General features: G+C 37.2%; 3 protein-coding genes across 4 annotated transcripts; 1 reads left to right on the top strand and 2 right to left on the bottom strand.

Moving 5' to 3' along the window:
• Positions 1 to 2,716: 2,716 nt before the first annotated feature.
• BDCG_05648 (uncharacterized protein) lies at positions 2,717 to 4,399 on the top strand. The gene is made up of 3 exons (XM_045421336.1): positions 2,717 to 3,317; positions 3,399 to 3,465; positions 3,522 to 4,399. The coding sequence occupies exons 1-3, from the start codon at positions 3,282 to 3,284 to the stop codon at positions 3,998 to 4,000; spliced, it is 582 nt and encodes a 193-aa protein (XP_045277242.1). The 5' UTR covers positions 2,717 to 3,281; the 3' UTR covers positions 4,001 to 4,399.
• Positions 4,325 to 5,609, bottom strand: BDCG_05647 (uncharacterized protein). The gene is made up of 3 exons (XM_045421335.1): positions 5,248 to 5,609; positions 5,061 to 5,130; positions 4,325 to 4,963 (listed from the first exon to the last, which is right to left on the bottom strand). The coding sequence occupies exons 1-3, from the start codon at positions 5,299 to 5,301 to the stop codon at positions 4,722 to 4,724; spliced, it is 366 nt and encodes a 121-aa protein (XP_045277241.1). The 5' UTR covers positions 5,302 to 5,609; the 3' UTR covers positions 4,325 to 4,721.
• A 3-nt stretch (positions 5,610 to 5,612) lies between these two features.
• Positions 5,613 to 6,577, bottom strand: BDCG_05646. 2 transcript variants are annotated; one of them, XM_045421333.1, is made up of 3 exons: positions 6,353 to 6,577; positions 6,218 to 6,293; positions 5,613 to 6,111 (listed from the first exon to the last, which is right to left on the bottom strand). In XM_045421333.1, the coding sequence occupies exons 1-3, from the start codon at positions 6,395 to 6,397 to the stop codon at positions 5,801 to 5,803; spliced, it is 432 nt and encodes a 143-aa protein (XP_045281343.1). In that variant the 5' UTR covers positions 6,398 to 6,577; the 3' UTR covers positions 5,613 to 5,800. The 2 variants fall into 2 exon arrangements, with proteins under 2 accessions (XP_045281343.1, XP_045281344.1); XM_045421334.1 differs by having other exon boundaries at positions 5,618 to 6,111; positions 6,218 to 6,376.
• Between the last annotated feature and the right edge of the window lie 3,963 nt (positions 6,578 to 10,540).

Raw genomic sequence — 10,540 nt, 5'->3', positions numbered from 1 at the left:
ATTGAATCTTAAGAATATACAGATTATATATTTATCTTATACACTGAATTATCACTATATCAAGTATAAAGTGATAGAAGTTTTAGATAGTTATAACTACTATCTTAACATATTATCATAGATTTATAATGTCTTTTATATAAGCTTGCTTTATTATACTATCACTGATTTATTCTCTTCTCAACTGATTTCTGACTGACAGCTGTCAGAGATCATAGAAGAAGATAATAAACTTAAATAAGAGATTGAAGATATTCTTGATAAGAGATTCTGCAGCTATAGCTGATAATATTTTGTAAAATAAGTCAGCTATAATTATCTGATCTAAACTCTGAGTTTTATATTATCTGAGATTGCAGCTCTTAACTGATGAGAACTATATATAATTAGAGAAGAGAGAGACTAATGTAACAGACTGCATTTAATCATTATATAAACTATTTCTTTACACTTCATAGATTCTGCTGAAAGCTCTGATTCTTAGTCATTCTTAATCACTGATTCTCAGCTGAAAAACTCATGAAATTTCTATTCTTTCACTCTGAAGCTTCATTATGTACACATTATATACACATATAAATATTCACTTTAATCACTGATTCTTGCACTTTCTCTTTCTTTTTCTTCTTTAATGTTTTTCACTTTATTATATAAGATCTATAAATATTATACTGATTCATTCAGTGTAAGTCTCTTACAACAGCAGTTTTTACAAGATTCATTAGATATTTAGAAGCAGATATTTAAATATAATATAATAGCTGTAGAATGAGCTGAATGTAATATATATTTATAAAACTCTAATTATATTCTTGATACTCTTAAGCAGAGAATTTCATTATCTTCTTCACTTAAAATATATAATGAAGATAATAAAACTTATATAACTATCTTCTCTTCTTAAGTATTCTTATTAAAGACAATTTAAAAGCTGTAATATCAGATTGATATTGTAGAAAAAGTTATTTAAAGTATTAAAAATACTCTGAATTTAAAATCACTTAGTTTGACAGACTGTCTGAAAAGAATTTTCAAAGCTAGTCTATCTTATACAGAACTTAATAAGCAGTAGACAGCTGAATTAAAGAACTATTTAATTATAAATAGATATTACAAAGTCAAAATAAGTTACTAGTAGATTTAGTTAAATAGTATTCTCACTATTAAGAATGTAAATAGAAAAATCATAAGATGTAGAGAGAATAAAGCAGAAAAAAAGTAGAATAGAAAGAGATAGAGACAGAGAATTAATCTTATTAAAATTAATAATAACTCACTCTCATCACTAGACTGACCATTAGAACTATGAATTTTATATTTAATTTCATTTAATCTGATCTCATACATTTCTGAATATGAATTCTACTGAAACTAATTATTAAAAAAACATGCAAAGTAATTATATATTAAATCTCAAAATAAGATTATAACTTAGAAAAAATAAGAAAGTAATCTTATTTAATCTTATTTAATCTCATTCTTGATATAAGATTACTATTTTTAGACATTTTAAGGTTTTTTTTTCCTATTTTTAATTTTTTAAAAAGTGACACTTTTTGATAACACTTAAATAAGATTTAAAGTTATTTAAAGTAATAAAAATAACTTAAATTGAGAAGTGAAAATTATAATCTTATTTAAAAAATGTAATAAGAGTAGATAGTAAGTCTCACTAAAATAGTATAAGACTACTATATAATCTTAAAACTGTGTAATAAGTAGACTAACTATGTAACTGTGTCTGAGATTAGAATTAAAATTTTTAATAGTTTTATTATTAATTCAACTAATCTTATTACACAGTTTTAACATTAAATAGTAGTTTTATACTATCTCAGTGAGACTTACTATCTACTCTTATTATATTTTTTAAATAAGACTATGATTTTCACTTCTTAATTTAAATTATTTTTATTACTTTAAATATCTTTAAATCTTATTTAAGTATTATTAAAAAGTATTACTTCTTAAAAAATTAAAAATAGTCTAAAAAAATCTTAAAATATCTAAAAATAGTAACTTTATATTAAGAATGAGACTAAATGAGATTAAATAAAATAACTTTCTTATTTTTTTCAAGTTATAATTTTATTTTAAGATCTGATATATAGTCACTTTATATATTTTTTTAATAATTAATCTCAGTGAAATTCACATTAAGAAATGTATATAATCAGATTAAATAAGATTAAATATGAAATTTATAATCTTAGTAATCAGTCTAGTAATAAGATTAGTTAAATTAATAATAAGATTATTAAATGTTCTGATTCTAATCTTAGATACAGTTACATAGTCAGTCTACTTATCACTAATTAAAAAGAAAATAAAATGATTTAGAGATAATATACATACTGAGAATAATGTAGATAATTTATTTATTATAAATTAACTACTAATTATTAATATAAAGAGCTATAATAAGAATATAATTCTTGATTTTTATCATTTCAGTGTTTTTATCATTTTAATGTGATGCACTCACTAGAGGTGAGTGAGTAAGCAGCGGCACGAGTAGTAGTTAATAAAAGCATACCGAGGTAGAAGGAATAACGCCAGAGTGTTGCTCGGGGTTGGAATGCGGTTGAAGCAAGCTTTGCCAAGGCGGCCTTGTGGATCCATTGAGGCATTGATGATTGGGTTACAATACTTCCAACCAAACCCTAATTATTGGGAATATGGTGTCATCTGTAGAGATACGCCCTCATGGTGTGGATAAAATCACTCGTGTTTAGCCCAAGCCTTCTTGAGCCAGAACGCTGATCAAAAATACCCAGGAATTGAAAAATGAGACATTTGACTTTATCTTTTATTTCGCTTTGAATTCTGTTAAGCTTGTAATCTTCAAGCTGCCCTGATCTTCCTCTCACTGAATTCCATTGTCTGCTCAGTTAATGTTACACTTTACAATGTTGTAACAAATTTTATTCACTTACACTCTCTCTCAATCTTTAAGCTCACTCAAGTTAATCTTCTATCAACTTGAACAACACTCCTCACTCTGGCTTCACTGTCTGTCTTCACTCTCTGTCTTCACTCTCTCTTCGCACTCTCTCTTAACACTCTCTCCTCTCCACTTCTATGTTTTCTCTCAACCCTACTTTCTTCGCAGAACTGAGGCTGCAATATCCCTTCTATCTCATAGTATTTAAATTAATATACCTCTTCCCATCTCCTGGTTCTCTTTTCACGTTAAATTCTCTTCGTTATTGAGCGGCCTTCTACGGTTAGAAATTGCTTGAATATTTGCATTCTATTTCACTTCTTTTGATGGGAAAAAAATGCCAGTCAAATGGACCCCGGAGATGGATCAACAAGTAAGTAATAATAGTTCTTACCGTCAGAATTTGCTTTAAAAATTATTCTTGCAGCTTCTACTAACATCATTTTTACATCAGCTGCTCCTCAAAATCCTGGAGACTCATGAACTAAGCGTGAATGCCTCAAAGGTATTGGAAGCATGGCGTATGAGACCCTTACTTAAACTCTCCGGTTTATTTATACGTTCTAATTTTAGATAGCTAGCAACGACCCAAAGGCGAAGCCAACTGCTCGTGCGATTACTGAGCGTTTGGTCAAAATCAGATCGCGCATCAGGACCGGCAACGGGCAAAATCCCACCTCCACTCCACAAAAGCCAGCTACACCCAGCTCCCATAACCGTTCGTCTGCAAAACGAAAGCGCGGAGATGATGCCTCGACCGGCAAAGAGACTATCAAAACTGAGGCCTTCGTTTCTCCAACCCCGAACGCCAAGTACATTAAACAAGAATATACCGACTATTCTGACTCATCAATTAATGGAATGGCGATGCCCGTGACCATGTGCACCCCATCTAAACGTGCAAGAGTTCCCTCGCTTCTGCCTTTTGGCATGACTACATACAGTGAGGATACAGATAACGAAACTCAGAACGAAAGCAGTGCCAGTGAATTTGTCTACTCTACAAAGGTTGAAATCAACGATAGCTACGGCAATATCCATGTTCATGAAGTTTGAGGTTGGCTCAGAGGATGCTTGACACAACAGCATTCTTTAAATGTTGAGCCTCTAGTCAGTGGGATTCTACTGAATAACAGCTTCCAGATATTCTAAGCTTTGCGTAGTTTACTGTTTAACATGGTTCTTAAATGTTTCCGTGCTCTCTGGCTTTCTCAATTAACTTAATTTCTTTTGCTCCAAGCCTATCTGTTTTCTACTTCTTTTGACTTGCAAGTTAATCGCGGTACCTCCAAAGGGAAGGCTCGATGAGCTGGTACACTCTTTTAATTGACCCCCGGACGTGATTTTGATTGTTAATGTTTTAAGTGAAATGAATTATACTGCTGCTTTTCAAAGATCGCTTTTAACAAACTATAATATATAATATATTCTTTCTAGATGGTGAAATAAGCTAAGCCTACATCTCTCGTGAATATCCGGTGAACAACTACCGTTACCCTCGCCTCCCAACCCTTTCTAATAATGTAGCTGAAAATAGAATCAGTCTTGGATTGTGCTAACATACATACAACTGCATAGTACTGTTCTACCGCAATATCTTCTACTAGTTACAGCACGCACATTCTTTTCTTCCTCACTAATGCATTGTCTGCTCAAGTCTGAGCAACGCACTTTCAAGCCACACTTTCAACAGCTCCATGAATGCTGAAAACAAGTGGTGTATCCTGAAGTTAAATACCCCATTAAGTTCGGTCATCTTTGTAATGCACATTTCATTTTAGTCTAAGCCTTCAGCTTTGACTTTCTTAAGGGGAGAATTATCAAGTAGATCATTCTCATCATCGTCGCTGGTATTCTTTCTCTTTTTGCTTCCAACCTTCTCGCTCGCCGGCGTCCGCTTCTCAGATGTAGTCTTTGCACGTTTCACTGGACTAGGGGATCCAGCGTCATCAGATTCCTCCTTCGGAGCGGCCTTCTGCATCCATATAATATGTTCCCTGATCGCTCTGGGGGTACATCCTGCCCACAGTTTAGCGAAAGTAACAATTGATAATTCTACTGTTTCTGACATGGCATCGCTAAAATATCTCTTAGACAAGAGGGGTACTCAACTTACCCATCACCTTTGCCAGTTCTTCGTGATCTTTCTTCCCTAGTTTTGCTTTTTTGATGATTTGCCTGAAAAGCTAGACAAATGTCAGCAGCCGGTTTGTGTAAGTAATAAAGAGTAAAAGCAGAAATAGTATGAGAATATTAGCTCCATAGAAAAGTGGGCTCGCCCAGAGTTTATTTAATATATTTACCTTTGCTTCTGTTGCGTGATCCCACTTCATCTTCATAGTGGTCTTCTCGGCCATTTTGGTATTTTCGTGATTCGTCTCGAGGCGAGGTTCGAGCTGTTGTGACTTGAAACGTCTCAGACCCTGCAAACTGAGGTTTTTGTAGATGCAATTGAGAGAGAAACAGGGTGTAGGCCTTTTTTTTGGTGGGGTGGAGAAGATTCATAGATTTGACCCTTGTTAAGATTTGCCTAAAACAAAAAGATGAGAGCAACACAATATTCACTGTCAATTTTCCCTTCACAACACACTCTTACTTATGTTCTATTCTAACTTTCCTTTTAATTTACTACCTAGTAACGTTAGATATTTTTTTTAGATGGAAGACGTGGAACAAAATTTGATTTGACATTGGAAATCCAAACTGATAGCTCAAGCATAAGTTACATAAACCCTTATTCGCAGCTAGTTACAATCCACTGACCTGCCCCTATCAACTGTACCATGGTCTCTAAACCAACGAGAAACATATCTGTTTTAAAGAGTGATGTAGTGAAACCATCAGCCACTCTTAACATTACACGTAGTGCTCTACTGTTTCATTGGTTGGCTCCAACTTGATTTGCCCCATCTTTCCTAGCTTCAATCTTTTCGTTGGAGAGTCAAAAGTCTGGTCTTCGTCTTCGCTATGGTCTTGAACCACCATCTTGCGTTTCTTTGGTTCCGGGGTGCTTGACCTAGCGGCTCCATCGAAGGCTTCATTGATTGTCGTGCGGCCCGTCAATGCACTCTGATTTGGAGTCAATCGAGGAGATGACTCGGAAGCATCTTTGGCGCCAGCTCCCTGGAGTTTTTGAATACGTTTCTGGATAGCCATCGCGGTGCATCCTAGAGAAACATTAGTATAGTTAGAGCTGCCCATGATTTACCATCCAACGAAAAGGTCCCTTGTAATACAAAACAAACACAGCTTGGCAGTGATATTTCCCCTTACCATTACCCATATGGTCTGCCAACTCTTGGTAACCTTTCTTTCCAAGTTTGGCGTACTTGAGGATTCCCCTCAGGAGCTTAAGCAGCGTTAGTTGCTTTGAAAAGCCTCAATTGCAAGTCTTGTCATTTCACATACCTTTGCATCATTAGGGCTATCCCAGGTCATCCGCATTTTGGCCATTGAAGCTAAAGCCCAAATGTTCGTACTTTTAGATTAAGATTAGGGTTAGAAGCTAGATCCTGGAGACGGAACTGAAATGTCGACCAGTATGATCTATCACAGTTGTTCGAGATGTGGGAAAGAGGGTAAAAGGCTCTACTGCAGAAACAGCATGAATTATGTGTAGATAAAGGACTCGAATGTTGTTCTGAGGCCTGAAGAATATAACACTTCATTCACTGCTACTAGGCGAACTTCCGCTTTGGCTATTGAGAGTAAGAAACAAGCCATCCAGACACAGAACTATCAGGTATTCTCCGAGGACACAAAAGTAAGGGAACTACTTCGCATCTCTATCCTTGAATCAATCTGTTTGTGGGATTAGAATCCCGGCTATGCAAGAGCTACAGAGGGATGATGTGCTATAATTCCTAGTTCATTCTAACCGTAGGAACTGCATGGTCCAACAGGTGAGATACGTCAAGCGTTGATGGATAATGAATACCCTCTCTAACTGAAAAGAAAAAGAAAAGAAAGAAAAGAAAAGAAAAGAAAAAAACAAGAAAGAAAGAAAAAAAAAATCATTTTTTCGCTTTTCTGCAATGAAGCTATAAACTAGATAGGCGGTAATATGCCGGCGTTCCATTGTTTCCATCCCTCAAAACAGCCAAGGTCGTTTGCGACAGCTGCGAGGTTGGATATTCCCAAAATATTGAAAGTAGTCGCTGCTTTCTCCATAGAGCCCTTACCGCGTCAGATAGGATCTGCTGCGTCATTCTAGCTTCCAACAACGCACATGCATAACAAAATTTCGGATCACATCGTCAAGCACGAGACACGGTAGTGTGATATCAACCAAGGCGTTACAGCCTTCATCATCTTGGTGCAATATTTCTTTTCTTCCCATACAATTACAACTAAAATTTTGGGTGCATAGTTTTCGAAAACAAACAATGATCAAACCAACGAAAACGAAATCAAAGAGACATTATCGTATCTAAGATTCGCGAAAAGAGGCCCGCTGTGTCCTTGACTGAATGCTGAAAGTATGGCCTTCGCTGCAAATGTAAACACCACCATTGCCTCAAACTGTCAGGGAGAAAACAATGTATTTCGCGAAATTAACTAGCTGAGCGAGTAAAAACATAGAACAGTTAAGTTTACAGCTTCGAATTCATGATCCATACTAATTGCTTCTTTTTCAATGACCCGCTATATAAATTGTCAGCGGCGTATTAGTGTGCAAAGGAGTGGTGTCGAGACCCGCTTACCGGAGAGACGGGACAAAAACAGAAGGAATAGCGGGTTTTTAGCTGGGGTGGCATCAGTCCCATTTGGCCCGTTCGCCTTGCGTTTGGTTTTGGTGGAGTAGAAGATGTCGTAGCAGCGGGCGAGCCTTCCCCTAAAGCCTCAGCTTTGAGCTTTCGAAAGTGTTGCCTGCTAGCCCATCAGTCATGCTTGGCCTGAAGATGGGATATGAGATAGAATAATGGCAAAAGAATACTAGACATCTAGAAACAGTACAGGGATTGAAATATAACAATTGGAGAATCATCGTACCGACAAGCCTCAGCACTGAAGCCATCTCCCATAGCACCAGAAACACGCTCCCAGTTGGGTTTCGCAACCGGGTCAATAACATTGAGCAGAAGAGCACGATCAGCGGCATCGTCCCAGGTAACCGTGATGATAAACAACCGAGAGGTCAACGAGTTTCTTAACAAGGGTAGTTGAAAGGCCAGGTAGTTGCGTAGATGAGTGAAACTTAACCAAATTGAAAGTAATTGGGTCAGTGGGGAGTTGTGAGAGAATAAGAGTGTAAGAATATAGGAGACAAAGATGATAGATATGAGAGAGTACTGCAAGAGACAGACTAATTAAAAAGAAGCAGATAGAGGCTTTCTAGTGAAGACAGTCTGCTTCACAGAGTGACAACACAAGCAATAGTGAGTGAAGTACCACACAAGCCCACACATTATCCGGCCAATAAGAATAGTTGACTTTTAAGAATGGGCAAGTTTGATCCAACTTGTAGAAGTAGAAGGAAAGGAATTTATCAAAAAAATAGAGAAATCATATGAGAATAGTGGTATGGCTGTTACAAATTTTGAACTCAATAGATATTGTATTTTCCACTCAAGTAGCCCACAATTTCATGTATATTTAGTTAGATGGTCATATCTCATATTGTCTAATGCCGCGTAATACTTTCTTTAAGCTCATGCGCAAGCCCCGGAGCCTTCAACACTGCATAGTACCTGACTACCATGCTTACGCGAGCAGGGCGACACCGAGAAGCGGATCGCCGAAAGTAAGTAGTTACAGTACATGTACAAGAAAGAGAGCTAGGTTTCAGCTATAGAAGATATATGATCTTTCAAAGGGATAGAAGAGTATAGACACATTATCACTTAAACATTAGAATAAGCCGTATCTAGTGACTCATTCAAATCAGTCTCTTGTCAATACATTGTAACAGTCATTGATTGCCGGCCATCGAGAGCCGAATGCCGACTGCCGACTGCCAAGATTAGAGTTCCCGCTAGGATTAAATCAACTAAGTTTGCACCATCTGCAAACCTAAATATTTTGTATCCAACGTCCATTCCCTCTCCAGTCACTTATGAGTTTCTATCAGGTTCTATTCTTTTTAATGCGTTACAACTATTCTCTAATCCTGTGTTTGAAAAATAACCTAGTACATATGGCGAACATATACTTCGTGTTTAATATTTTCAACATAACCGGCAGCAACCTGTTGTACGTTGATCATAACCCTTGACTTCTATTGTTCTGATCAGGAGCTAGTTCCATCAAGATAATTGTTTTTTGGGCACTTCAGACCCAGGATGGCACAGGTCTTTAGACGTGCATTATGGGAGGAGGTAGGGTAGAGTTTAACATTTGGCCAAAGGAACGAGGTGACCAAGGGTGTTTAGATCTGAGATGAGAATCTCGGGCCAGTATCTGATGGTCCTTAGGAGCGAATACAATGACGGAGAGTGCGTTTTTGACTGGGATCTAAAGTACTCCGTAGTTAGTTAACTCGGCAAGATTCTACGGAGTAACTTAGTTACAATCTAGTGAACCCTTTCTCTTTCCTGGAAGACTAGCACTATGCAAAATATTTGGTTATTCTTTGAGGGAAACCCTTCCTTCAAAATTCGTCCTATTACTTTTCTTTTCTATTTTATTTTTATTTTTATTTTATTTTATTTTTTATTTTTGTCGCCCTCTTGTTTCCAGATGTTCGCCTCGAATCTACCAACCATGGCAGTTACTAAGTGGGTCCCATACATACATACATACAGTCCAGTATGAGCAGGAAGTGCATACCAGTCTCGAAACGCCCCCGTATTCTGGCTACAATATATTGATAACCATTATTGTAATGTCCTGATCAAGTAGCAGATGATTGCATCGGGGATGGGATATGGCCAGTCCAGTCATACGAAGATCCCCCCGGGAACTGCCTGTAAGAAAGCTAGTCCAGGCAACGGCCCAGGTAGCTACGATTTGATTGCAAAGAATGATTTCGGCTGTTCAAAATCTTCGCCGGGCACATGCAGCACCACCCAAATGCAAAACATGTGACAAGGATCGATGCTGCATCCCAATTTGGTACGCATTTATTTACCCAGGTGAAGTGCTGTACGGCATTCGGATGCATCTGGCTTCTTGACGCTTCAGCGCCGGTAGGTGACGTGAGGTAGTAGATGATCCCCCTAAAGCTAAAAAATTAGTCACCAAAGAAAAATTGGGGGGTACAATAGCGATCATTTCGTGTTTCATGTTGTAGTTATCCCTACGCAGTTAGTCTCCACGCTATCTTGTTTTCACCATCGCCTGTGGCGGTTCCTAGGCCGAGCCACAGTTGACAACGTCTCATTTCTTTGCTGAGCTCGGCGGCAGTGCATCTTTGGCAGACAGTAAGAAAAGTCTATAGAATATAATAATAATATATCATGCCACCAGTAAAACTTTGTCCTAATTCTAACCCCTGCTCTCAGGATCTCTCTTGAATCAATAGTGATCTTCTAACACATGATACTAGAGACTTGAGCAGCAAGGGAAGTCAGGGACGATTTATATTTATAGCATTAGCCACTCCTTGAGCTTAGTGCTTGGGCGAATTGCGGGTGCACAAGTTACGATTGTAGGCAT

The sequence above is a fragment of the Blastomyces dermatitidis genome (assembly GCF_000003525.1).
Source record: "Blastomyces dermatitidis ER-3 genomic scaffold supercont1.5, whole genome shotgun sequence".
NCBI lineage: Eukaryota > Fungi > Ascomycota > Eurotiomycetes > Onygenales > Ajellomycetaceae > Blastomyces > Blastomyces dermatitidis.
Note: the sequence above shows the minus strand (reverse complement) of the source record. Positions and strands in the feature narration are given on the sequence as shown.